General features: G+C 47.4%; 5 protein-coding genes across 20 annotated transcripts in view; 2 read left to right on the top strand and 3 right to left on the bottom strand.

The window, feature by feature from the left end:
• The window catches only part of kdelr2a (KDEL endoplasmic reticulum protein retention receptor 2a), a 37602-nt gene extending 31983 nt beyond the window's left edge, over positions 1 to 5619 (bottom strand). For 6 of the 7 annotated variants that reach the window (XR_007486764.2, XR_007486765.2, XR_007486766.2 and 3 more), the window contains exons 1-5: positions 5347 to 5619; positions 4120 to 4220; positions 3785 to 3943; positions 3397 to 3649; positions 2701 to 2802 (exon numbers count right to left, since the gene is read on the bottom strand). Coding sequence is in view for 1 of the 7 variants with exons in the window: in XM_049745112.2 (XP_049601069.1) it covers positions 2768 to 2802; positions 3397 to 3649; positions 3785 to 3943; positions 4120 to 4220; positions 5347 to 5437 (639 nt within the window). In the remaining 6 variants the exon portion in view is untranslated. Of the gene's footprint in view, positions 1 to 1947; positions 2803 to 3396; positions 3650 to 3784; positions 3944 to 4119; positions 4221 to 5346 lie in introns of those variants that run through there. The other variant, XM_049745112.2, reaches the window with a different exon arrangement.
• Positions 4388 to 8497, top strand: si:ch211-139g16.8 (immunoglobulin superfamily member 6). Of its 4 annotated transcripts, none has more exons than XM_049745106.2 (7): positions 4388 to 4542; positions 6745 to 6801; positions 6874 to 7200; positions 7366 to 7466; positions 7550 to 7597; positions 7828 to 7935; positions 8002 to 8497. In XM_049745106.2, the coding sequence occupies exons 2-7, from the start codon at positions 6747 to 6749 to the stop codon at positions 8053 to 8055; spliced, it is 693 nt and encodes a 230-aa protein (XP_049601063.1). In that variant the 5' UTR covers positions 4388 to 4542; positions 6745 to 6746; the 3' UTR covers positions 8056 to 8497. The 4 variants fall into 4 exon arrangements, with proteins under 4 accessions (XP_049601063.1, XP_049601062.1, XP_049601061.1 ...); XM_049745105.1 differs by lacking the exon at positions 4388 to 4542 and adding an exon at positions 6255 to 6340; XM_049745104.2 differs by lacking the exon at positions 4388 to 4542 and adding an exon at positions 6391 to 6675.
• Positions 7591 to 13129, bottom strand: mfsd13al (major facilitator superfamily domain containing 13a-like). 6 transcript variants are annotated; one of them, XR_011088393.1, is made up of 9 exons: positions 13023 to 13122; positions 12711 to 12925; positions 12111 to 12452; positions 11550 to 11966; positions 10053 to 10207; positions 9888 to 9971; positions 9332 to 9475; positions 8965 to 9189; positions 7591 to 8851 (listed from the first exon to the last, which is right to left on the bottom strand). XR_011088393.1 is itself a non-coding variant. In XM_068653476.1 (9 exons), exons 2-9 carry the CDS (start codon positions 12867 to 12869, stop codon positions 8867 to 8869), a joined length of 1500 nt encoding a protein of 499 aa, XP_068509577.1. In that variant the 5' UTR covers positions 12870 to 12925; positions 13013 to 13129; the 3' UTR covers positions 7591 to 8866. The 6 variants fall into 6 exon arrangements, 5 of the variants coding, with proteins under 5 accessions (XP_068509577.1, XP_049601039.1, XP_068509576.1 ...); XM_068653476.1 differs by having other exon boundaries at positions 7591 to 8939; positions 9064 to 9189; positions 13013 to 13129; XM_049745082.1 differs by having other exon boundaries at positions 7591 to 8939; positions 9064 to 9189; positions 12123 to 12437.
• A 145-nt stretch (positions 13130 to 13274) lies between these two features.
• On the top strand, positions 13275 to 19233 carry cdr2a (cerebellar degeneration-related protein 2a). Of its 2 annotated transcripts, XM_049745090.2 has the most exons (7): positions 13282 to 13635; positions 13986 to 14098; positions 15345 to 15493; positions 15612 to 15779; positions 15871 to 16167; positions 16306 to 16564; positions 16869 to 19233. In XM_049745090.2, exons 1-7 carry the CDS (start codon positions 13557 to 13559, stop codon positions 17121 to 17123), a joined length of 1320 nt encoding a protein of 439 aa, XP_049601047.1. In that variant the 5' UTR covers positions 13282 to 13556; the 3' UTR covers positions 17124 to 19233. The 2 variants fall into 2 exon arrangements, with proteins under 2 accessions (XP_049601046.1, XP_049601047.1); XM_049745089.2 differs by lacking the exon at positions 16869 to 19233 and having other exon boundaries at positions 13275 to 13635; positions 16306 to 16852.
• Positions 19234 to 19532: 299 nt separating this feature from the next.
• sdr42e2 (short chain dehydrogenase/reductase family 42E, member 2) lies at positions 19533 to 24882 on the bottom strand. The gene is made up of 11 exons (XM_049745088.1): positions 24526 to 24882; positions 23956 to 24051; positions 23386 to 23443; positions 23207 to 23325; positions 23071 to 23146; positions 22615 to 22697; positions 22121 to 22258; positions 21373 to 21438; positions 20942 to 21005; positions 20788 to 20861; positions 19533 to 20379 (listed from the first exon to the last, which is right to left on the bottom strand). The coding sequence occupies exons 1-11, from the start codon at positions 24880 to 24882 to the stop codon at positions 20131 to 20133; spliced, it is 1380 nt and encodes a 459-aa protein (XP_049601045.1). The 3' UTR covers positions 19533 to 20130.
• Positions 24883 to 26318: the final 1436 nt, after the last annotated feature.

A 26318-nucleotide genomic window follows, 5' to 3' on the forward strand; every position in this document is an offset into this window, starting at 1 on the left:
GACTTCGACCCCAGAGATTGGAGAGTCCGCCTCAGAGTCTCCAGGCCTTGCTTCCACAATGGAAGGCGTGTAGGTGGAATTGAGGAGGTCTTTGAAGTATTCTCCCCACCGACTCACGACGTCCCGAGTCGAGGTCAGCAGCACACCATCCCCAATGTAAAAAGTGTTGACGTTGCACTGCTTTCGTCCTCCTGAGACGCCGGATGGTGGACCAGAATTTCCTCGAAGCCGTCCGGAAGTCATTCTCCATGGCCTCGCCAAACTCCTCCTACGCCCAGGTTTTTGCCTCAGCAACCGCCGAAGCCGCGTTCCGCTTGGCCATCCGGTACCTGTCAGCTGTCTCCGGAATCCCGCAGGCCAAAAAGGCCCGATAGGACTCCTTCGCCTTGACGGCATCCCTTACCGCCGGTGTCCACCAGCGGGTTCGGGGATTGCCGCCATGACAGGCACCAACGACCTTACGGCTACAGCTCCGGCCGGCCGCCTCAACAGTGGAGGCGCGGAACATGGTCCACTCGGCCTCAATGTCCCCCGCCTCCCCAGGGACGTGGGAAAAGCTCTGCCAGAGGTGGGAGTTGAAGCTCTTCCTGACAGGTGATTCTGCCAGATGTTCCCAGCAGACCCTCACAGAGCGTTTGGGTCTGCCAGGTCGGACCAGCATCTTCCCCCACCATCGGAGCCAACCCACCACCATGTGGTGATCAGTTGACAGCTCCGCCCCTCTCTTCGCCCGAGTGTCCAAAACATGCGGCCGCAAATCCAATGACACGACTACAAAGTCGATCAGTGAACTGCGGCCTAGGGTGTCCTGTTGCCAAGTGCACACATGGACACCCTTATGTTTGAACATGGTGTTCATTATAGAAAATCCATGTCGAGCACAGAAGTTCAATAATAGCACACCGCTCGGGTTCAGATGGGGGGGGGGCGGTTCCTCCCAATCACGCCCTTCCAGGTCTTACTGTCATTGCCCACGTGACCCGTCCCCCCACCCGAAGGCGGAGGGAGGCTACTCTCTCGTTCACCGGGGTGAACCCCAATGTGCAGGTGCCCAGCTGGGGGGCAATAAGTACACCCACACCAGCTCGACGCCTTTCACCGTGGGCAACTCCAGAGTGGAACAAAATCCCAGCCCTCTCGAGAGGGCTAGTACCGGAACCCAAACTGTGTGTGGAGGCAAGTCCGACTATGTCTGGTCGGAACTTTTCTGCCTTGCACACCAGTTCGGGCTCCTTTCCAGCCAGACAGGTGACATTCCATGTCCCAAGAGCCAGCTTCTGCAGCTGGGGATCGGACCGCCAAGGTCCCTGCCTTTGGCCGCCGCCAGCTCACAATGCACAAGACCCCTTTGGCCCCTCCCACAGGTGGTGAGCCCATGGAAAGGGGACCCACGTTTCCTTTTCGGGCTGTGCCCAGCCACCAGACGCTCGCCTTCGAGCCCCACCTCCAGGGGTTACCTCCAGGGGTTACATTGTCATTAATTAATTTTACATATTGACTTCTTAACATATTGATATAAAAAACGTTTTAGACCAGATTAATAAAAGGCAAGCTACTATTAGGGGGCAGCCTATTTGTTACCTCTATTTACCTATCTACTAAGCTGTTGTATTTTAACATTTGTGTAGATGCTGTTACTGAGTAGGAGGTGGAACAGCTGTTTATGTAAAACTGAGTAATTGTTAATGTTTTTCATATTAAACTTAATTTCAGTCTGTCAAATTTGGTCTCTCTGGTCTCTCTTGGGGGGGAGGGGCTTGACATATTTTTGCGTAGGGCCCCCTGGAGGTCTGAACTGGGCCTGGATGTGGAAATAAATCTTTGTTGACTCGTGTCCTGCTTTGCTTTTAACAGACTGTCAAGAAAATTGCTCATAAGGAGCTTTTGCCTGCGCTCGTTAACCAATCAGCTCCCTGCGTTTTTCAAAAACTCCACTCAAATGCTCAGTAGCGATTCTCTTCAAAATCTTTAATGAAGCCGATATCATGCAAAATGAAGAAGACTGGAATTAGAAAGCAAAACCATCCCAACGCTTGAGGAGTAGCCAACTTGGATCAGATTTAGAGCAGAGATAAGATTCTTAGCTGTTCATCAAAGCGGTGACGCCAGCTGACAGTATCAGTCGCCAGTTCACATCCAGACAAGAAAGGAAAAGAACATGACGGCTGGTCTTGCTTGAAGCATTTGTGAACTCTGTCATCATCTGTATTCTTTGTTGTTCATTGGAAATGTATTTATCGGTCTTTAAATTCATTCTCAGAGAGGATAAATGTATGAAATAATATGCATACAAAAAGAGGGGGGAAAAAATTAAAAACACAAAAAAGTGTGACAAGTCAGACATGGCTGTCATGAGGCACTCAGATACACTTTTTGTTTTTTTAATAAAACTATATGTACATTTCCTTACCAAGAGTCGCCGCCCCATTTGTGACTTTGTTTAACAAAAAAAAAAAAAAAAAAAAACCTAATAAATTGGACATGGCAAAATACTAAAAAGTGTAAGAGCCTCCCATGAGTGGAAAAAAAGCCTTTTCTGCCACTGGACCAGCAATGAAAAGGGAGTTGAAGGCAAGAAGGTCAAAGACGCAAATGTGACGTTGGACTCGAAAGGAGGTTTTGTTCCCCCCGCGCGCCGCTGTTGATCGGCCATCAAAAGTGTTTGTTTTGGTTTTTCCCTGTTAGTATCGGTCGGCTCACCGGCTGGCTAGAAGGCGACGGCGTTCCATCACATTGTCTCGGCCGCTGCCAGGACCACGCGTGGGCCTTACGCCGGCAGGCTCAGCTTCTTGCCTTTCAACACTGAAAGAAAGGCAGCCGCAAAACAGTCAAGCATGCAGGAAAAGTGGCCATCTTATGAAAATAGGTTTTCGACTCAACAGAGGACTATAGCCTTGAAAAAAAAGACATTTTCCTGGCGAACAGTTTCATGAAGCGCCACATTATTCCTCACATTGACAAAAAAGATAAAAAGCCTTTGAGAACTTTTCAGCTTCACTGTGTTTACATGAAACCCCCAGTTTGAAGATGATCCGATAAAAGAAACTCAAGGAGTTTGTTCAAGTATAAACTCTATAAAAGGTTAAAAATAAACCCCAACTTTGAAAATACTGACCCTAGTTTAGAAATCTAATTTGACACACTTGGTCGTCTTTAAAACCCTACTTTTAAAAACAAACGAGACTTTTTCTGAAATCATGGCAATACATCTTAGCCGGACAAACTTCACTCCCTCCCATAACCATTATTTGCAGATTCCACGTTTTGGAAATGTTTCGACCAGTTTTAAGAGCAATTGCCTTGTATTTTCCTCAAATCTGACATATGTGTCGCACCCAGTATTCGATGCAGTTCTTGAAGAGGAAAAGGGCTCAAAATGCAGTTAATCGTGAATACCTTTGGTGACATAAAGGTAGAAGAAGTCGCAGTAGAGGACTGTCTGGACCACGCCGGCGACGATGGCGATCAGGTCAAAAAATCCCTCAAAGTAGAAGCGCCAGATCCAGTTGAAGAGGTAGAGGGCTCGATACAGGCCCAGGCAGAACAGATAGTGGGTGGTGATGGTCTCCGCCTCGCCCGTCTTACTGATCATGAAGAGCTGGGGCAGGATGGCCACCGACTCCAGGTAGATGGAGAACGTCCACAGGATCTGAAAACACACGGTGGGATATTTGCCTTGCTCCCGTATACGGTTGTCGCTGAAAACGAAGTGTTTTAATGCAAGACACCATTGATTCTGTAGGTGGCCTGTTAATACATGTCTATTGAAAAAGAAAAAATCCACCTCAAGGGGGGAAAAGTCATGGTTGATGAGCACGGACAGACCCCCGACAGGGACTACCAGGAACTCCACCCTGAAGCTGTCGTGATTGCCGTCATAGGTAGCCCGGAACTTGACGTAGATCAGGTAGACGGTGGCGTAGGCGCAGCCGATGTAGATCACCTGGAAAGGCGGAGCGTCGCACCATAAGTCAAGAGGGGCACTCCGTGACGTTGCGCTCGCTCCCGGGAGGCCAAACTGTTGCCTTTGGTTACCGGTTCCAGTTCACCGCAGCGGAAGTCAATCACTTTCTGCCAGCCTATTGTTTGCAAACAATATGAAAACTCAAGAGAACTTACCTTCATGCACGTGTTGTAGAGCGAGATGAAGGATGTCAGCAGGTCCAAGTAGCGTGTGGTGAACACAATCGCAAAGAGGATTTGACTCTTTCCAGAGATACCTTTCGGAACAAGCACAATGATTTTCACTGCAAAGCCTGGAAACTGCAACCGATCCTCCAAAATTCTAGAACAGTGCCACCTCGTGGAATTACCGACGTATCAGAATCCCCAGTGCATCCTTTGGTGGATCTTGTGTTTGGCTTCTAAATGCAATCCTCCCCGTGTTTTTAAAGGATGAGGTTTCATGCAAGTCTTTCTTTGTTATACACTGGACTCACGCGTGTTAAAGGGAGCTCCCAGAACCCAGGCCTAAAGCCAATTGAAACTGTTCAGTGTGACTTCAAGAAGGATGCTGAGTTGATAACTTCTAGAAAGACAAAGGTAATATAATTTGAAAAAATGGGGTCTTGTATTCATAGTTACGTTTCTTCAAAAGATATCACAAATCTATTTAAAATGTCTACCTAAAAGGTAAATTCAAAACTATTAAGCATTGCGAGACAGTAACCTGAGCGCCTTCTCACTTTTCAAGCCTGAATTAAGGAACTAATTAGTAACAGGGCTATTCCGTTATTGTGCAATCTAACAGCACGGGCTGTTGAATGTTTGTTTAGTTGTTGAACGCCCACAACAACGCGAAAAAGCGAGGCGGCGTATTAGCATGCTAGCTACTTCCGTAGCGCGTCAAAAACGCCACGTCAGACGCCAGACTGAAAAAATCGAGCGTCGAGCAACAAACGACGGGGGAGTGTAGAGAATGAATGTGGTAGAAGAAAAAAAAAAAAGCTGCTGTGCCACATGCAGTATTATGCAATAAATGTGGACCTGTGATTTATGCAGGTATTCAGACATTTTGGACTTCATTAAATATGCAATTTACATCGCAGGCAAGCTAGTTTGTTGACTCCAACGATTGACCGCTTGTCATTAATCAATGCACACAACACTGACGTGAGCAAAACAAGAGACTAAAGATAAATTGCGACTCTTTATAGTAATGCTAAGATCCAGTTGTACTCGTCGTGCATGCTAGTCATTTCCGCAACTGAATGAATCGGGGGTCGCTAGCTTACTTCGCAGCTAACGCAGCAGACGAATCACGTAGACGATCATTTTCAACTATACCTTACCAACATGCTACTTTGTTTGAAGATGTAGAGATGTGTCAATGTGGTCGGAACTCACCTGCACACGACCTGCTTTTCCATATCTTCAGTAGCAGGATGATGATGGCTGCCAAGTGAGAAAGGTCTCCTGTCAGGCGGAAAACGTTCATGGTGACAAGCTCACAACTCAAACGCCAACTTAGATGAAATTCCTCCTCTAAAATCTCGACGTTCTGCTTTTATAACCTCTGGTGAGATCTAATTGTTCGCTTTCACTCAGCAAGCAAAAAGAGCGGCGCGGTTCTCCCTGGCTTGAAAATATGGCGAGTGTGCAGGTCGACGTGGAAGGGGGCGTCAACACAACACATTAACGGATTGCGGTTGGACATTATGTTTGATTGACAACGCAACAAGACCCGCCCATAAACTGGGTGAGCGACATGTCACTTGCGTGAGACTGGGGACTAATCATATCGAAATGAAAGGAAGTCAATAATTATGCAGGTTTTTCAGTCACGTAGCTCTTTCCACTAACGAGTTAAAAAAAAAAGTCATCCATCCATAATAAGCCACAGTGTTCTGCCCTCAGAATTGTTTTCATGATGTAATGTTTTCTATGTAAAGAAGCATACACAATGGTTATTTGTCGTTCGGAAGCAAACCGGAAATGTATTTTGAAATGCACCGGAAGCTGCGCATGTTTTGGTTGAAGCGACTTGACATATGATGAGTGGAGAGACGTTGGCGTTACTCGCGTCATCTAAGCAAAACTTTCTCCTCTCCTTATGCTCACGGAATCAACGGCTTTTCACTATACTGATCTCCCTGTGCGTTATGTACTTCATGTACGTTGTCACAGTTCATCAGCCAGCCAAACTCGTTGTGTTTAACACTGAATCGAAATAAAGGGAGCAAGACGCTCTGAATCCTGGCTCAAGTGTTCTATACATGAGTTTGGCTGGCTGTTGAACTGTGACAACGTACATGAAGTACATAACGCACAGGGAGATCAGTATACACAGAGTGCACACCCGAGAGGAGCCACAGTCAGTGAATTCTGATTTATAAACTACGTATGTCTTTACATTCTATTTAAATATTAGTTTGGTTTCATAAAGTACAATAATTGCTCAATCTTTTTTTTGTGGGGCCTGGAACATATTAATGGCATTCCCAGTCATTTCATTGAGGAACGTCGATTTGAGATACAATTGTTTGTTCCTTTTTTCCCACATTGCATAAAAGGCAACAAAATACTGACTGTTTCAATTGGAAATCCCTCCTGCTGCCTTTCCAAAACAGCTGAATGAGTTTTCGCATGAAATTTAGTGGGCCGACGAGTTCCGATATCATGTCCGTAAAGTTGTAAATACTCGCTGGCTGGGAGGAAAGAGGAAGGAAGTATTGAGTAAGTGGAATTTACCCATTTCCATTGCCTCGTGCACGCTATCATGAGATCATTGACATTTGTCCGCAGACATGGTGCCGTTGTTTTGGCTTTCTCTCCTTTCTCTCACCCGGCTGACACCAAAAGGTACGTACTTGGCCGTTCCTCGCTCATCACAAACGCACGACCAAAATTGAAGGCGTCAACCCATTCCATCAGGAATGGCCCAAGCTCACAGCTGCCTGTCACAACCGAGTGCCGTGATTTGGCGCCAACCCGGACAAGATGCCGTCATCCAGTGCAGCGTCCTTCCCGACTGCTTGGCCGAAAATCTCCGCTACAAGTGGTTCGCTTTTGAGCACAGATCGCACGGCACTCTTGACCTGGCCCAAAACCATCACAAGTACAGCCTACATGGAGCCGATTTACAAATTCGCTCCCTGAACGGCAACGACAGCGGGATTTACTACTGTGGCGCCACAACCCAGAGGGAACCGACACCCGGCGCTCAGCATGTTGGCCTGGGAACAACTCTTGTCGTGAAGGGTAAGAAAGAAACACAGGAACGTTCCCTATTTTAGTAATTGATTCATCTGTCCTAATTGATGAATCAGATTTTTTAAAACATCTGATTTTATGATATATATGATATAAAAGCTGAATCGATACATTACTGGACATGTGGTGTTCCAAGTTTCCTTGTGCTTGCAGAAAAGACAAAACTCAGGGTGGGTCATGTTCTGTTGTGGTTAACGTTCGTCGTCTTGGCCCTCTACAGCTCAGCCACGGTGACACTCATTCTTCAAAAGAAGGTAACGGATGCAAAACAGCTCCTTCCGTTGTCAAGGAGCAAACGCGTGCGTGTTGTAAGCTCGGCTTTCTGTGTGTATTTCAGTATGGCCTGAACATATGCAATTGTAGACGAACACACAAAAGTGACAAGGTCAGTTCTTTTTTAATTTCGTCCGTTTTTGGTACTTTTGGAGGTTGATGTGTGAACAATCCAGAGTAAAGGTCAGAGGAAAAAACAAAACAGGAACCACCATAGCATTACACCACCGTCAGTCACTGGCTTCTTCACACCAAGGCCATGTGTTCTTACGGCGGACAAAACGGGACGCACCGTTCGGGCAAACTCCTACTTGCGCTTTCATAAACTTTGCTCGTCAACAGAAGAACACAAAGAGAACAAGAGTCTTCCACGACGTGCTGCAAGAGATGCACCGCCGACGCAACGGGAGAAGCAAAGAGACGGTGGAAAGGCACCCGGCACTGGTCCAGGTACACTCTGCTGAGTGAGGCGTGCGGGTACACGTGTGGCTCTGACGAGACTGATATGTTGTGCAGGCAGCAGCTGCCCAGGCGGACAATGCGCCCGATGACATCTATCAAAATGTGTAACATGGCGCTGCGTGCTGCACACCATTTGTTGTTTTGTTTCACTTCTTCTATCTGTCTTGAGGTGGGAACAAAAACAATGTCATAATGTTACCACACTTGAGGATTTTAACTCCCCCCAATACGTAGAGCGGCCATGCCAAACATGGAGCAGTTGAGCCCGTCTGCCGAAGCACGTGGCATCTTTATTATTTCCTAATATCATTTACAAAGGGCAAAAGTTTCACTTCAAAACTGCAAAATCCGCCCCCCCAAGAAAAAAAAACCCACACACCTAAAACAATAACTAACTAAAAATTTGATGTATACATGAAAGCCTCAATCACATACTTTGATTACTCATTTGAAATAGGTCTGATTTTTAGATCCAGTATGTGAGCACAAATAGAACTACCAGGAAAGAGGTAAAGAGTAAACCATTTTTTAAATAAAAGACGAAAGCCAACTTGTGCTTGTCATTTGCTCCTTGACACTTGACAGTTGATCATTGTACATGTCAGATAAGGTGCGTTGGGTTGCATTCTCCACTACGCACGCACCACAGCAGCGTCAGAAACCCTTCTGACCCACAACCATGACGTGGGGGTGGAAAATATTAAATTTAATGTCTAGAATGCAACAATGGGCGTTTCCAGGACAAATATGCCCCAAAGGGCAACAAAACATCTAAAATTTGAACAAGTTGACCGTCCACGGGCGTCACGGCACAGATCGTATCGGGGTGCGCCGAGCTTCCAGCTGCATCACGCCAGGGTGCTTGGCCTCCAACCCGTGAGGCTCATGAATCTTGCGACTGGTTCTGCTGAGGCAAAAGTCAACAGACTCTGCCGCTGATCACGTGGTGTTGTGACTCAGTCAAATAGTTGCATCTGCCTTGAGTGGCACATCTTCACGAGAAGATTAAAAAGTCACCTGGATTCTGTTGAAAACACGCTGGCCAGCGCCGCTTCTCCGCAACGATCTGGCCCAATCGAGGCGGGTGGGTCGTTTTCTCACTAGCTGTCGGCGTACCTGCTGTCCACGGTGTGACTGTTGCGTATGGAGAAGGGCCTCCAAGCCAGAACTTGAACGGCGGCCACACACATGGGCACCATGCACACCAAGTAGAACATGACGCTGTGGAGGCTTTCCGCGGCTCTGCGAAGGGGAGATGGATACATGCCAGCGTGACAGCTCTTGTGAATTTGAACATTTCTCAGCGCTTGATCGTCTTCCGCTCATCCGGAACCGACGCGAGTGCAAGTCAATTATTCCGTTTTTCACTTCACCGTTTATTTACCTCACGTCGACGTCCCGCCCGGCATCCTTCAGCTGCTCGTAGCCAAACTGGTTGAGAATGTTGATCACCAACATGGGCGCAAGAGACTGAGCGGGCTTAGTGAACAGGGCGTTGGTCCCAAACACCATGGATGACAGAGGGGAGCTGCCAAAATGCCATCAAAGAGAACCACTCACGTACACGCAACAACGTCTGACCACTCTAACGCGAGCAACAAAGCAAAGGTCAGATGTTGGCATGAGAAAGAACACAATTTAAGCAGTGCTACAACTTCAAGAATACATTAGCTAGAAAGTTGCATATTCAGATTTTGATTTAACTTTGCAAATCATTTCCACGGAAAGACGTCTGCTCCCTTCAAAGCTGCACCACGGTAAACAAAGCAATTTCATTTGGATTCGGGAAGTGGGAGATTTATCGTTTCACTACAAATGACATCCGATGATGCGCGCGGCGAGCAGATTAATTGAAAGCGGACAAAACGACGCAATCGGCGCAAAATAACCTGCGCCGGCAACGTAGAGAGAAGCGAGAGCTGGCGCAACACACACACTACCTGCGCTTGTACTTGTTCATGTCGACGTCGATAATATCTGCCAGTGGCAAGCCGAACAGACTGAAGGTGGCTTGCACTGTGACCCTGCCAAGCAGAGAGGAGCGAGCAGACATACAGTCATGGATGTAATCATTATAAAAAAATGAAGTTGGTTGAATGACTTACATGCTGAGGGTGAGGAATAACGCCAGGATACGATAATTCTGAGCACCCAGGGCCAGCATAAAAGCCCCCATTAAGACCTCCAAGTAGAAGGTGTACAGGATGATTCTGTAGTAGCCAAGGTTGTGAAGAAGTCTGTTGCAGGTCAACACTAACAGCTGAGGGTGGGCATCAAATTAGATTTGCATTCAAATCATAGTCAACATCCTCCCAAAATCCTAAAAATCAGGGATGAGAACGGCAAATGAAAAAAAAAACCACTGAAAAGTAAGCAACTGTCTGGGGGCCGCATGCCCCACTGGGGGGGGTTGTGCCCCCCCCCCCCCCCCCCCCACTTGCTGCAGGGCGCCAGGGGCCCTTATTGGAGGCTGCAGGGGCCACAGGCCCCTATTGGGGGCCACAGGGCCCACAGGCCCCCATTGGGGGCCGCAGGGGGCCAGGGGCAACGCCCCGGAGGAGACTCAGGAGCAAAAGCTCCCTGGAAACTCCTGGATTTCGGTAGTATAGCAACCCCCAAAACTATCAATTTCAACAGTTTTGTTAAAAAATGTTCCTGCTTTGTGGGCTACCAAGGTGAATATAATACAGTCAAGCCTCGGTTTTCGACCACAATCCGTTACAGAAGGCGGTTCGAGAGGCGAATCGGTCAAATTCCGAATGTATTTTTCCCATTACAAATAATTGAATTTTTTTTAATCCGTTCGAAGACTTTTTTAACCATTTTTTCATTTGCGCATTTTTGTCCGATCGCGCAACTGCAGCGTACCGCCGAACGCGTATCTGCGCCGCGCTGCTTGCATTATTGTGACAGAGCCGTCGCGGAAATTTAGAAAATATTTTAAAATTCCTGATGTACTTTCCAAAATTCAAGTGGACCCAAGTGCGCAGGGAGCTTAATTTTGTCCGAACGCGCAAACGTAGCGCGTCGCCGACCGCGCAACTGCACCACGCTGGTTGCATTATTGTGACAGAGCCGTCGCGGAAATTCAGAAAATATTTTTAAATTCCTGATGTACTTTCCAAAATTCAAGTGGACCTAAGTGCGCAGGGAGCTTAATTTTGTCCGATCGCGCAACTGCAGCGCACCGCCGAACGCGCAAACGTAGCGCGTCGCCGACCGCGCTGATCGCATTATTGTGACAGAGCCGTCGCTGAAATTTAGAAAATATTTTAAAATTCCTGATGTACTTTCCAAGATTGAAGTGGACCTCAGTGCGCAGGGAGCTTAATCTAGTCCAGTCGCGCACCCGCAGCGCGCCGGGCGCTCAGTGCCGCATTGCTTTAAGAGCGTTTTTGTGTTCCGAGTTGTAAGATGACGCTGCTCTAGAGCCATGCCCATCTGAAGCAGTTCCTGATCCCGTTCGACTTGCCCCGGATCTACACGATTCACAAAAATGATAATCCCGACGGAAAAAAAACACGGAAAGCCGCGGATCCGCGGAAGATTCTCATCCCTGAAGAATGAAAGTGTCGCGCTTACCCCCCTCCCCCCATCACTACCTGAGGACAAATGAATCCCGCGCCATACATGACGCTCCTGGTCAGTGGTGAAAGCACGTCTGTGGGAATCAAGTGCTCGGCGAATATCAGTGTAAAATTACTGAAGAATGCCAGCATGAAGACCTGGAAAAAGTTCATGAGCACAAAGAACCGGAAGTCCCTGTTCATGAGGATTTGCCAGGTCAGCGTTTTCACAGTGTAGGTGGAAGACTCGAAGCAGCTGGGAGCGGGCTCGTCTAAGTCGTCGGACGCTTTGTCGTCAAACTGGCTCTGGCTGTGGAGGCCCGTGTAGATCATGCAAATGCAGCTCAAGATGGCCACGAGGACGGCGAACGCCTGGAAGGCTGTCAAGTCCTCCATATTTTGGGACAGCATGCCGCAGAACAGCACGCTTGAGGAGCCCAGCAGCGACGCCACCTGGGAAGTCACAAAGAAGCAATCGGGTAGACGGCCTGTGTCATTTTGTTGACATCGGCAGAATGTGCTCCTACAATTTTTTTCCTTTCAAAGCATCACTGGCAAAACATGACAAAAATATCATCCTCCAAGTTTTCCGCCCACCTTTAACTTTACCTGGTTGTACTTAATGAGTCTCAATCGGTTCTGATGCTGGCTGGAAATCTCGGCGAACAGGGCACACTGCGCCAGCAGCACAAACGTGAGCAAGCCGTCGAAGGCGCACAATGCCACTGTCAAGTGGACGCCGCACAACCAGTCACTGGGGGAGTAGGACCTCCACGGGAACCAGGCGATGAGGAATGCCAAGGAGTAGAGCGGGGCGCCATACAGGATGGAGAGCCGCCGCTGAGAGCAGCACGCCATTTTGGAGTTGTCTTGCAGGTATCCAAAGAGAGGATCATTGATGGCATTCCACAGCATGTACACCACCTGTGCAAAGGCAAACTGCGTTTGGAATATTAGCAGGCTGATTACAAATTAAAATGATATAAAATACAATAACCTCAACGGTATTCAATTTGGAACACACGAGCAAACCGCTCAGTGACTTTGCATCTTTGTTTAAAAATTAACTCCACAAACATTCCTGTAAGACAAGTTTAACAATATACTTCAAAACTGCCTGTTATCATAAATACACGAACAGCAAGCACATTGATAGTCATGTTGACACAAGGCGCGTACTAACGTCGTGACACTCACTTGAGATTTGTGGAAAGCCCCCTCGGATATCTGGTACTTGCTGATGAAGAGCTTCACGTAGTAGAAGTTGAATATGTTGTTGATCATGGCAGCTCCCAGAGTGGTCATGGCATAAGCCAAAGCCGCCGGGTTTACTCCCAAATGTCGCGGCAGTTTCATGATGCCTCCTCGCACACCTTTCGCCTTCCGCGGCCACCGCAGTCCCAGATGACGCTCTGCAAACCGTCACAAATCGGTCAAACGCACTTTTAGTTTAGCATTTCGCAGTTATTAGCGACACAAAGCCAAGAAATTTAACTAACTGTGTCGTGCCTCTGTGAATAGTTGTGTCAGATGGTGCCACACTGCAAACGACCTGGTGAGAGTTCATTAATAAACTAAGTAACGTTACTTCCTGGACAAGTTGTTTGTCAAGAAGGCGGTACTTTGACGAGCATGCTGATTGGTCGAAACGAATTTGACGTCCGGGATGATCGTCTCTCACACACACCGGAAACCGAAAACTAAAACCTATTTTTTTATTTTAAAATATACACAACTTTGATAACTCACTATTTCCTCAGAGCATTGAAAGCATAAAATAAGATAGTCGTTATCACAGAGTGTATACACAACTATAGTTGCTTTTTTTTCACAGTGTATAGTTGCTGAGACGACATTTTCTATGGGGTGCCACCTGGCGGCTGTCTGTATGTATTTGCGACATGCCACGCGTCTGTGTCAGCACACCGCCCCGAGTGTAGCTTCGGATTTGCTGTGCAGTTTGGCAACAGGGCGGAGTGCGAGAGCAACTTGGGAACAACTTGCATTCATTCTAGTTAGACGCTGCGGTGGTCGTTTGTAACAATGTTAACTGAAGGGATTCTTGAGGACGATTTTGACAAAAATGGAGATACCTGGTGTGTTCAGCGGGACCTCGAGCACGGTAAGACTATCCACCAAACGTTATTGAGCTAAGGCATTAATCACACACGCCATCAAACAAAACTACCACAAAAAGTGGGTACAATAGGGTTAGGTGCTATAGTTTCCGTATTTTTTTTTTATTTTTTTTTACAAGCGACCAAGGTTTATTAGATTATTATATAGTGAAAGATGTTTCATCTCTCGTTTGTAATCCTCATGGAGGATTTATTATATTGCATTAGTTGTATCTAAGTGACCTGAGCAGTGGACGAGGCAGGCAGATTTGTATCCAGGGCAGGGCTCGGGCCAAATATGTTGTCGTCATGTATTTTTGACGATTTCAAGTTGGTTTCTACATGTTTGGGACAGATCTCCATTTGGCTGCTAAACTAGGCAAAACCCTCCTGGAGCGCAACCGCGAGTTGGAGCAGGCGTTTCAGCACATGTACTCCGCCAACGAAGAGCAGCTGCTGGAAATAGAGGTGGCATACACGCGCGCACACACACACACACACACACACACACCAGGCACGTGCACTCATAGGAGGCAGGTGAGGCAGTGCCTCACCTTGCCACCAGGGGCAGTAAAGGGCTCAACATGGTTTCCTCAGCTGTCACCATAAGTTGTTAAAAAATGAATAATATAATAAAACAATATAATATCTGTCCTGTGGTCTATGCTTTTAATGCAATTTTGGTGTGTTTCCGATACATTTGGATCATTTTCATAGTCGAAATAGCTGTATTTCTTGTTCAAATAACAACGGGAGACGAGAATCATGGAGGCTGAGGCAGTGACAGGTAGTGCCTCTCAGAGCGTGTGTGTGAGTGTGCACCACTCACACACTGTACTGAGCGCGTGCAAACGGCGCGTGCTTGCAGTCAGCGGGAAAATACGGGCCTTGAGGCAGCCATTACTTTTGCCTCAAAGATGGGGGGATAGTGAGCCTGCGGCTAATAATTCACGACACGAGTAAATTAAGAAGAAAAAAAAGAAAAGAAAAACAACCAACAACATTCGGTGCTAACGCGTTGCTATTTGGCTTTATTTTCCCTGAAAATGGAGGATATAATCTCGAAGATAAGAAGTTTTTCAAAACTTGACTTTCAGTCAAAGCAAGAAATCATAAGTAAGGGAAGACCAACACCAGATTTGCAAGGATTAATTCAAACTACGGGCCTCCCGGGACGGACTACAACACGTTCGTTTCAAAAGGATTGGTACTCTAAAAAAGACTTCATTTACAAGTAAAGGTAAGAATACTGCAGTGGTGTGTTTAAATGTGCAGTGGTGTGTAAAATGTTATTAAATTTAATCAAGAATGGGATAGCAACCATGTAAAGTAAATCTGACTTGAGTCAGTGCCTTAGCGTCATACAGTACGTTTGTAAATCTGACTCTGAGTCAGTGCCTCACCAACCCCAACCCTCACCGCACGTCACTGACACACACACGCGCGCGCGCGCGTGTGTGTGCCCAGAGCGGGCGAGGAAGTCAGCAGTGGCGTTGCCCTGTTTTGCTCACTGCTGCTGTCGTTGTGTTTAGCAGCATGCTATTTCGGGAATGAGGCTGCATAAGAGAGCACTGACAAGGAGCAGGTTTGAAAATGAGATTTTCCTTGTAAGCGAGGTGTAAACGATAATCGGGTAGTCTGAGTCGGTGAGCGTCGATTGAAAATGACATCACTTGACTCCAACTCCAAACGTCTTCCTTGTCCTGTTGGCCAGTATCTGGCCAAGCAGGTGGAGCTGCTGCGTCACGTAAACGAGCAGCACGCCAAAGTTTATGAGCAGCTGGACCTGTCCACCAGAGAGCTGGAGCGAAGCAACGGGAGGCTCGTGCAGGACGAGCGCCTGGCCCAGAACAAGATAAACAGGTCAGCCTATCACATCGAGATGAACTTAGCTGGTGGGCTACAGACTCACTCATCCCCAAATTCCCTAAACTGACCATAGGTTTGGCCCGTTCCTCATTTGTCTTCCGTCTCCTTCCAGTCTGGCCGAGTCCATCGAAGGACTACAAAGGCACGTGGAGGCGCTGCGGAACCGGCTGGAGATGGTCATGACTGCCCGATCCAAGCAGAACAAACAAGAGCGGCTACGCAACCTTAGTGCGCAGAGCGTTCCCTGTCTTGGAGAGCTGCTTGACTTGGAGCCCAACAGGTAAAGAGTGCAGCCCGGTCGCGCGTCCCGGAGGTCGTCCGGACACGCCCACTTTGACTTTGTCGCGACTCTGCTTCGTACCCAACCATAGGCAACAAACAGATGGACGGCGGTTGCCCCAGGAATCCGTGGTCAACCCACACCGATGCCGAGACCCAGAAGAGGAACACTGGATTCTTCTTGGATCTGTCCGCACTCTCCAGGGTCAATTAGCAACGGAGAGGACGCGTCGGGAGGCGGCGGAGCGCGAGAGCAAACTCGCGACCAATGACAAGCGAGGCCTGGAGCGACGACTCAGCCTCCTGGCAGGTTCCCAGGCCAGGCAGGTGGAGCTGGAGGCCCAAGTGGAGCACCTGAGGCTCATGTGGCGTGACGTCTGCACATCCAGGTGCATGAATGCTAGTTCACACAAAACTTCCATATTTTTGCGGTTACATTGTAACATAGCAATCAGGCGGGCCCCAGTTGCCAAGTAAAGAAGCGCAGACTGTTTGGGATGCTGATTTTAGGTTCCTGTGCGACCTAGGAAACCAGACCGACTACTTCTTCCCGACGCAATGTTCTATGACTCATTCGATAAATCCGAAGCGGATCAAGATGGGTCAGAGGAGGCGGCTGATGAGATGACTGAAGGCCAGGATGAGGAGCGCCAGGGACAGAGGCGCAGGAGCGCCGCGAGCGTGTGGGACGATCACGACAAGATGTGCGTGAGGAGGGCAGAGGTGGTGAAGCAGAGGGGTGTCCTGCTGCTCAATGAGGTGGACGCGCACTACAACGCACTGCAGGTCGCTACCAGCCACGCATTTGCTCATTTGCTCAATTATTTATCATCGACAACATTTGAATCCAACTGCAAGCAGAAAATCTACAGAAAACACCACACTGTAATACTGTCATGTACAATCTTTGCATATTGTAAATTTATTTTATTTTTTTTATTTTTGAAAGGGCTGTTATCTTTCAATAATTCTCTTTCTTTATTTATTTATTTTTTTGCTGAGATCAAAGCACTGCTTTGCGGACGTTATCAGTACCAATCAACTCTGACAATTACAATCGGCCAGTGAAATGCATGCGCGTGTGTTTTAGGTGAAGTACAACGAGCTGCTCCAGAGGCGTCAGCAGCCAAACGTGGGGCTCACCCACAAGTCCATCCAGACGTCCCGAAACCCGTCTGTGAGCATTCATCCCCAACGCCGCCTCTCCGGTTCGCCGACAGAAGCCTCAACGACGTTGGAGGAGCCCAATTACAAGGTTCTCTTCAAGGAGATCTTCACCTGCATCCAGAAGACCAAAGAAGACGTGCACAAGCCCAGACCCGTCAGCGACGCACCCGCCATGTGATCTCATCGGTCCTCACCTTGAACTCTTCAAGATTCAAGAGTTTTTATTCGCCATGTTTGAGCGTGCCAAACAAGGAATTTGACTTTCGTAAATCACAGCCTCAGTTCAACATTTAGGTGACTAACAACAACACTCGGAACATGTGAAAAATGGCAAATATTCTCAAACATCCCCTGATCTTAAACTCCCAAGAGGGCAAGGAAATACTCAAAACTCCAGCTAGGGGAAATGAGAAACCTTGAGAAGAGACCACAGATGGGAGGGTCCCTCTTCCAGGATGACCAGGCTGCAATGGATGCAGAGAGGACACAGTGTAGATAATTCAAAAAAGGTTTGGAGAGCAGGATGTTATTGCACAGTAATTACTTTGAGACTCTAAGAGTGGTGTGAGTTCATCATAGCAACTGGGAGAAGCTGCCTCTGTGTCTGCTGGTTTTGGCGTACAGCAGTCTATAGCGCCATCCGGAGGGGAGTAGTTCAAACAGACTGCAACCTGGGTGAGAAGGGTCTGTAGAGATGTTACTTGCACGTTTCCTGGTCCTGGACAGGTACAAGTCTTGGATAGATGGGAGGTTGATTTCCTTTATCTTTTCTGCAGTCCTGATTGTCCGTTACAGTCTGTGCTTTTCTTGTTTGGAGGCCAATCCAAACCAGACAGTGATGGAGGTGCAGAGGACAGACTGGATGATGGCAGTGTAGAAGGTCTTCAGCAGCTCCCGCGGCAGGTTGAACTTCTTGAGCTGTCTCAGGAAGTAGAGCCTCTGCTGGGCCTTTTTCCGGACAGAGTCTATGTGGCTGGTCCATTTCAGGTCCCGAGAGATTGTGGTTCCCAGGAACTTGAAGGTGTCTGTGGAGAGAATAGTATTACTGCAGATAGTGAGGGGTGAAAGCGGTGAAGGGTCTCGCCATTGTCATCTCCACGGTCTTGAGTGGCTTCAGCTCCAGGTGGTTTTGGCTGCACCAGTGGACCAGCCGCTCCACCTCCTGTCTGTATGCAGTCTCATCACCGTCCTGGATCAGTTCGATGAGAGTGGTGTCGTCTACATACTTCAGGAGCTTCACAGGAGAGTCACCTGAAGAGAAATCGTTGGTGTAGAGAGAGAAGAGCTGTGGGGAGAGGACACACCCCTGAGGGGCTCCAGTATTGGTTATCCGGGTGTCAGATGTGATGCTCCCCAGCCTCACACGCTGTCTCCTGTTGGTCAGGAAGCTGGTGATCCACTGACAGGTGGGGGCAGGCACCGCGAGCTGGATGAGCTTCTGTTGGAGGATGTCAGGAGCAATGGTGTTGAACGCCGAGCTGAAGTCCACAAACAGGATCCTGGCGTACGTTCCTGGGGTGTCCAGGTGGTGCAGGATGTAGTGCAGTCCCATGTTGACCACATCATCCACCGACCTGTTTGCCCGGTAGGCAAACTGGAGGGGGTCAAGCAGGGGGCCCGTGACATCCTTCAGGTGGTTCAGCAGTAACCTCTCGAAAGATTTCCTGACCACAGATGTCAGTGCGACAGGTCTATAGTCATGCAAACCTGTGATGGCGGGCTTCTTGGCCACTGGAACGATGGTGGAGCTCTTGAAGCACAAGGGCACCTCACACAGCTCCAGGGAACGGTTGAAGATCCGTTGGGCACTTTCAAACCATTCTGGTGCTTCATATATCGTGGACCAGGCGCCAACTGTCTATTCAAATGCCCCGAGGCTTTGGTCAGTCAGCACTGATTCTTTTTGTCATTCTCACTTACTTGAAACAGTGATAGTACTAAAAAACCTGATTTATACATTTCAAAAGTATTTGCCGATGTCTCAGCTGCTAATCAGCACGTATTACATCACAGGCAGGCATGCGTAAACACTTTAATGCCGTAATGTGCAAAGAAGTGTTGGAATGTTCTAATAGGATCAAAACGGTTTACGGTAATGCTAATAATGATCCTTTTCTGTATATTTTTGACTGAAATACATTTGAACAATGACACTCCTCTTAGCACTTTCCCATAATTTATTTTTTGATGAGTTTATTTATATTTTGTTGCAAGGAGTTGACTGAATGAATTGCCTGACACTTGTGACTCAAACCATCACAGAAGTTTATAAAAAAGTATTCATCACATTTAGTGTGGGAGTAGTTTTGTGTCTTTTTAACTGTGTTTATTAGGTAGTACGAATACACAGTGGGTGGAACCAAGTCGAATGCAAAATTCGGGGAAAACACGCTGTCAAAGTCAAAATTCACACACTAAAAATTCAAACTTGACCATGAATGACGTGAGACTGGAAATTCCCCAAAAGCTCGAGTGGGTGGATGGCTCACGTTTCCTAATGAAAAATTGAGTAGTACAGCAGTAGTAATACAGTAGCGCCCTCCTCTGATAGCCTGAAGAAACACACGGCTGAAGGAGCACTAAAAAAAAAAAAAAAAAAAAAAGAGCAAAAGGTCGAATCTTCAAGCTTTGAGTGTTTGTCTAAAATGAATGTGTCAAAATTAGATTAAAAAGGGATAGTTTACCAGGTAAAATTATTTTTCTATTTTTATTTTCATTACAATCAATACAATCGATTTGGAGAGAAAAAAATAATTAATTAAAATCTTCAAGCTTCGAGTGTTTGTCTAAAATGAATGTGTCAAAATTAGATTCAAAAGGGATAGTTTACTAGTAAAACTATTTGTCTATTTTTATTTTCATTACAATCAATACAATCGATTTGGAGAGAAAAAAATAATTAATTAAAATGGGAATCAAGAGTAATACCATATATGATAAAAATTGGAATGGCATTTACACTAATTAAATGACAGTAAAAATGGGCTCAGATAAAAATTTAAGAACAACATTTTTTTAAAATATTTGGAAAATGTTACTTGAAATGTCAAGTAAAAGTGAATCATTTGATCCAATGAGTCCGTGGCTACACATGACACATTTTATTATGGGGCGAGCTTACTTTGGAACCAAGCGCATTCAACACTGACCTTCCACTCGATGACTGTTTACATTTTTTCACAATGTTAGCGGTCAGCCAGAGTCTGGCTCAACAAGACGAGCAGTGTGCCCAAAGCCATCATCAGCAACATCACCAGCACACGGATTCCATGCAGCTGGGGGGTCCAGTGGACCCCGGGAAAACCGGAGCGAGCCTGGCGGGATTTCAGGTACTGCTCCACAGAATCTACTAGACTGTAGGATTTGGGACAGTAGCCCAGCTCTCTGCGGGCCTTGTCTATTTTGAAGGTGTGGCTGACGGCTATGTTCCTCACCTGCGCACAAAACACACCCACACCCACACATAAGGCAACGTTCGACTCCATTTTCCCGCCACGGCCTCGCAACAGCCAGGGTTTTGTTTCGGTCACGATCGTGCGTCCGCTGGCAGTCTCTGACAAACTGAGCTGTGGATGCGGCGACACAAGCTCAGCTTTGGTTTCGGCCTCATTACAAATTCACGAGGAGGACATTTTCGGCCGTGACTGCACTTCTTTAAGATGGATGGTCTGCTCCCCTCCACCCCGATCCCCTCGGTGGGAGGCTTGTTCTAAGTTTTCATGTAAGTTTTAAAGCTTTAAAATAAAAATAGCACCAGCCTGCGGGTGTATTTCCATCACCACGCTTCGTGTTCAAAAGAGCTCTGTGAGTGGGAAAGGCGTGAAAAAAATAGAGCTTGTTACTTCACTCCTGGTGAGCAGCAGAGGCACTTCCATCACGGGTCTCAGCAATAGGTGCAAATATTCCACCAGGACAGCTGGGGAAAGAACACGAGTGCTGTGACAACAGGCACCACACAGGAAGCCTTTAGATGTTTGAATCCAAGCAAGACGCTACCTGCTGAATAGACGAGCCAAACGGGCAGGTTGATCAACGGCCGGCTGTAGCCCAGCCTCTCAAACTGCAACAAAAACAAGAAACCATCAGTCATGCACGCAATTCAAGGAAACGCGCCTGGCGCCTGAGTTTTTCCAATTCCGTTATCATCAATAGGCTGCTCTTTGGGAAAAATGAATTTCCAACAACAGCTTATCGTTAGCAAATACACACCAACAGAATAACCTTGGCAATCAGGTGGTGACTAGTTGCCCCTTGTGCTTTTAGAATCACAGCAGGACTCTAAACAGGCTATGGTGGTCACCCTTAATAATAATAATAATAATAATAATAATAATAATAATAATAATAATAATTAATATTAATAATAAAACACTAAAAAGGTCAAATTGTGATCCATATGAAACATCAGCAAACACTTTTTAACTCACAAGCGGCATTAACCACACAAACAGGTTAACTGACAGTCCGTCGTTGATGAAATAGGTCTGGCCACTCTAGACAAAAAAACAACAACACATCAACAACACAGAGAGAACGAAATTGGCGCAGCATTTCATTCAAGAACTAAGACACGATGCGATATGTTTAGATATGAAGCGGTGCGCTACAGCTCCGTGCAATAACATGGAATCTAATAAGGCCAGACAACCCTAACAAAATAATATTCATCCATCCATTTTCTGAACCGCTTAGTCCCCACGGGGGTCGCGGGTGTGCTGGAGCCTATCCCAGCCGTCATCGGGCAGTAGGCGGGGGACACCCTGAACCGGTTGCCAGCCAATCGCAGGGCACACAGAGACAAATAACCATTCGCACTCGCACTCACACCTAGGGACAATTTGGAGTGATCAAGCATGTTTTTGGGATGTGGGAGGAAACCGGAGTGCCTGGAGAAAACCCACGCGGGCTCGGGGAGAACATGCAAACTCCGCACAGGGAGGGCCGGAGGTGGAATCGAACCCGCACCCTCCTAACTGTGAGGCGGACGTGCTACCCCAGTGCGCCACCGAGCCGCCCCAGTGCGCCACCGAGCCGCCCCAGTGCGCCACCGAGCCGCCCCAGTGCGCCACCGAGCCGCCCCAGTGCGCCACCGAGCCGCCCCAGTGCGCCACCGAGCCGCCTAATAATAATAATATTCAGTGAGGTAAAAAGCAGTACAGTAAGATACACACTCACAGCGACGTAGCCTTCCTTTATGGTGAGAGCCTCCGCGGCCAGCCTGTGGGCCAGCACCAGGTTGTCCACGTGCACCCAGTTCATCCGGGCCCGCCGGTCGCCAAAGCAGAAACTGAACAAGCGACGCTCCACGTTCACCTGACACGTAGCAAAAGACAAGGTCGGATTGACCATCAACATGAAAACTCGCTTTTGGTGCATTTTGTTGGAGTTGACTCAAAGGCCCACATAGAGTACCAACACAGACAAATTGGAAAAAATAATCATGTATGTGCTTGCATATGCAAGGCCAGCTCATGTCAAGTCAAATCATCTTCATTGTTGGCTTCAAGCTTCTAAGGCACCTGACGAAGAAGAAATACTGCAAAAAAGACGGAGTGTAACTGGAGAGAGCCGTAAATAATGCAAATTGTTTCCCGGCGGGAGACGGACGGAGCAACGCGGGACCTGTTGAGTACTTATGTGGGTTAAAAATGTGTGCGAGTGTTCCTCACCATGACTCTGTGGAGGTGTCGGCGCTCTTCAGGACCGTAGATGCCGCAAGGCCGCAGGACGCAAGTTCTCAGCACACCGCCACCTGCACGGCACACAAACCTAAGCACAGACCTCTCGTGCCTTCGGAGTCAACCAAACAAACAATGGCTCTGTGGTGGGCTGCGACGCCATCTTGAACCAGAGGCTCTAAGCTTAATTGAATATATAAGGAGGCGGCTGTTAATGTGGTGTCAGGTCACAAGGCAGACAAGAGGGGAGAGGTCTCACACCTGTCCATGTCAACGAAGTGGAAATCTGACATGAGAGGCTGAGAGGACATGAGGTGCCATGAGCAAAAATAATCCGGCTCGCCATCACCAGTGGCTCGGCTCGCGCACGATACTACACAACATAGATGGAAGATACATTTGCTTTCCAAATGTTCATTTTTCCACGACAAGGGCAGCATCACGTACCTTTGAGGGAGCACCCGTTGGCGGAGAGGACCATCTGCTCTGCTATGGCTTTGGTCCGTGAGTAGTGATCAATGTGCTGAAGCGCACAAAAGCAGACTTAAAACACATCCTGGAGCCACGGCGAGGTGTTACCAACCATTTCGGGGGGTACGCAGGGGACGGAGGCCTCGTCACCGTCCTCGATGGGCTCTCCTGCGAATACCGCATTGGTGGTGCTGGTGTACACCAGCCGGGGAATGCTCCTTTCTCTGCACACTTTCAAAGAAGGAAAGCGTTATCACCATGCTACTTGATGCTCGTCCAAGCCTGCCTCACCGTGAAGAACGTTATCGGTGCCACCCACGTTGACGGACTCCACCTGCTCTCTCCTCAGCTGGTGCCAGATATGAAGACAATTTTTTACTTTGGAGGTACATACACAAATTATTGTTTTGTTGTTGCTTCTATTCAATCGAAGCTCGGCTGCTCCGATCTTTACAGAGGATAAAGAATATATGCCGGTGAATATTGTAATAAATGCACGAGTTGGCATTTTGCAACGCTTGTTAACGTTATGCTATAGACACTTGTAAGATTAGATGTGGCCGTTTTAAATACACCGCTACCGCACGGCGCTCGTATCTTAGCCTTTTTGTGCACAAGTCAAGGAAAAAAAACAGAAGACCAATGATGATGACATACACAATACCTATAAACAGATTATTTTGTTCAGACATTAAACATTTTCGTTGTTACCTGCTGACAGTTTCGACTCTGACGAAGACTGGAGTAGCAGTCGAAACTGTCAGCAGGTAACAACTAAAAACAATGTTATTGTCTGAACAAAATAATCTGTCTATAGCCTCACGAAGACATGATGAATCTCATCGAAATAATACACAATACCTGTTCCGGACCAGACATGCCGTAAGATGCAGAGTGGAACACGCAGTCGACCCCGTCACAAACGTCGAAGAGGGCCAAGTAATCCCGGATATCGCTCTGCCACAACAAGAGAGGAATAGTCAGATTTAGGTGATTCACGGCTGCCGTTTTGCTCCAGCATAACGAGGATAGGCGAAGCGACACAAGGACTGAGCGGCCTGTGGAAAAAGAAATGACTATAATTAAGTTAAGAGCAACCTGAGGTGGGCAGGTGAAACCCAAATCATGTCGTCTGACCTCTGCAGCCCGGTCAGCAGCGCCTTGTCCCATTTGAACCACAGGGACAAGGCACACGAGAAGCTCACTGATGGCATCTTGACGCAAGTGCCAAGTAACGCGCTTGAGTTTCAAGCGCGCACCGACGAGACGTGCGGCGGGAGGGCGAGGAAGGTGCGTTTGTTGCTTCTTAGCTATTATATTCTGTGCGCCGCTGGACACCAAAATAATGGCCCCATCATGTAACCCCCTGGAAAAATGCTGGCAAGCTTTCAGTGGCTGCGTAAAACAACTCTCGGGCCCAATATATTGTACCTGATGGAAGAGCGCTCCATCAGGGAGGTCCAGCGAAGGTTTGTTCAGGTCCAGGAGGATGACGGACATCCCCTGTGCAGCCAATGCCCTCCCCAACCTGAAGCCAAAGTATCCCCCGCCACCGGTCACCAGCACCTTCTGAGCAGATGAGACCGCTTTGGAGGCCCCGTGGCCCAGGCTGCCGTGGCAGGTCGCCGTGCCATTGGGCCGCTGCCTTGGGGCCACGGGAGGGGGCAGCTTGTGCAGGGACTGTCCACTAGCCTGGAGGCGGCAAAGGGAGATGCTCTGGCAGGGAAGTTGCTTGACCCGGCAGAGGGAACCTCGGCCCTCGCTCGTGTTGCCGCTACACAGCTCCATCCGCGCATTGCCTGCATTGTTGCGAAGGAAAACGATTTTAACAAAACGACATGCAAAATATGAAGAACAAGATGATCAGGTGTTGCCGCATTTTGTTAAATGACGCAAAAAACAACCATGTCCAGAAAATATACGTCCTCACAATAACTTTGTTGTATCTCTTCATATGCATTTTTTTCAGATTTTATTTTTTCTCATTTATTTATTTATTTGGTTGTTGTGTAGCTGTATTATTGCTGCTGTATTTCCATATTTGACATGATGATAGAAAGATAAAGATGAGACATCCTTTGTTATTTCCAGTGGAAAAATTAAGGTGTTGCAGCAGTTCAAAGAAACAAATACATCCATAAATTCAAAGTCCTGTATCGTTGATTGTATTCTAGTGTTATAGTGATGACCATTTAGTACTTTTAATAAATATATAATTCACATGCTGTATTATGTTTCTCCCTGAAATTTTAGTTACTTTGCTGAGCTACATGATTAGGGCAACATTAATTATGTCAAAAATGGCAAACATTTCGTATCATTCGGTGTATAAACAATGTGTTTTATTTTTCAATTCCAAAACGTAAGCTTGACTGTGATCCTAGCATGAAATGAATGACAAAAATACATCATTGTAAAATACAACTTGTAACAAGTGTACATAAATAAACTGAGAAAAAAAGAATCATTTGTATGTTGCTAAGGAACTTTTTTTTTCTTCTCTGCTAATTCCACCAATCAACACAAAATACAGCACTTATTAATCAACAAGGCATATTGACGAAAGACACTCAATAAACAACAGCAAACATTCTTTAGGGGCCGTAGACGTACCTGTCTGCTATTGCAGCGGTCCGTCAGTGGCATCCATACTTGAGTAGACGCCAGCGGCGCGAGAAGCAGCCTCGCGGTCTTGCGCTGTCTGTCACCTGCGTCACCTGTCAGGGCCGCACGTCCGCCGTCACCCGCGCACTCTGCTACCGTAACATCAGACAGCAGTGCGCACCCTCCTTCCACATGCCACTCTGGTCCTCTTATGGGGAGTGACGTGCACTTTTTGTCGGCTCCGATTTCCTGGAGCGGTTTTGAAGCGCCTGAAAACACAGAGATACCTCAAATGACTCAGCGCAACCATCACATTCGGCACACAGTGACTCAAATCAATAACTATGCGAGGCATTTCAATACAATTGCAAAGGCCAAATTGGTTCCACCATCTGAATAATTTGCATGACGTTGTAATGGCCGCCAAATCTATTCAAATGGTCCAAATCATTAGTTCCTTTTATGGTGCTTGGACTTCACCAAATAAATTGAAAAGATGCAAACGTATTCTTGTAAGCTAACAAAGAGATGGTGACCTTTGAGGGGCCTGAAAAGGTCAACCTGTTAAATGATGTAAAAGTGAGGTAGCAGCAGGTGTGCAGCAGCGCCACGCTCTTCCT

This window comes from Syngnathus scovelli, chromosome 16 (assembly GCF_024217435.2).
Source record: "Syngnathus scovelli strain Florida chromosome 16, RoL_Ssco_1.2, whole genome shotgun sequence".
NCBI classification, from domain to species: domain Eukaryota; kingdom Metazoa; phylum Chordata; class Actinopteri; order Syngnathiformes; family Syngnathidae; genus Syngnathus; species Syngnathus scovelli.

Excerpts from the sequence above, each read along its gene's own strand:
- si:ch211-139g16.8 (XM_049745106.2), top strand. The coding sequence starts at position 6,747 with ATGGTGCCGTTGTTTTGGCTTTCTCTCCTTTCTCTCACCCGGCTGACA. Across the intron at positions 6,802-6,873 it reads CACCCGGCTGACACCAAAAG|GAATGGCCCAAGCTCACAGC; the intron begins GTACGTACTTGG and ends CCATTCCATCAG. Across the intron at positions 7,936-8,001 it reads GGCACCCGGCACTGGTCCAG|GCAGCAGCTGCCCAGGCGGA; the intron begins GTACACTCTGCT and ends TATGTTGTGCAG.
- mfsd13al (XM_068653474.1), bottom strand. The coding sequence starts at position 13,080 with ATGAACTCTCACCAGGTCGTTTGCAGTGTGGCACCATCTGACACAACT. Across the intron at positions 12,453-12,710 it reads GGGCTTTCCACAAATCTCAA|TTTGCCTTTGCACAGGTGGT; the intron begins GTGAGTGTCACG and ends TTCCAAACGCAG. Across the intron at positions 9,190-9,331 it reads GGGCGGGACGTCGACGTGAG|AGCCGCGGAAAGCCTCCACA; the intron begins GTAAATAAACGG and ends TCCCCTTCGCAG.
- cdr2a (XM_049745089.2), top strand. The coding sequence starts at position 13,557 with ATGTTAACTGAAGGGATTCTTGAGGACGATTTTGACAAAAATGGAGAT. Across the intron at positions 13,636-13,985 it reads TCAGCGGGACCTCGAGCACG|ATCTCCATTTGGCTGCTAAA; the intron begins GTAAGACTATCC and ends TGTTTGGGACAG. Across the intron at positions 14,099-15,344 it reads AGCAGCTGCTGGAAATAGAG|TATCTGGCCAAGCAGGTGGA; the intron begins GTGGCATACACG and ends CCTGTTGGCCAG.
- sdr42e2 (XM_049745088.1), bottom strand. The coding sequence starts at position 24,882 with ATGGAGCTGTGTAGCGGCAACACGAGCGAGGGCCGAGGTTCCCTCTGC. Across the intron at positions 24,052-24,525 it reads ATGGAGCGCTCTTCCATCAG|AGCGATATCCGGGATTACTT; the intron begins GTACAATATATT and ends TTGTTGTGGCAG. Across the intron at positions 23,147-23,206 it reads CCTGCGTACCCCCCGAAATG|CACATTGATCACTACTCACG; the intron begins GTTGGTAACACC and ends TGTGCGCTTCAG.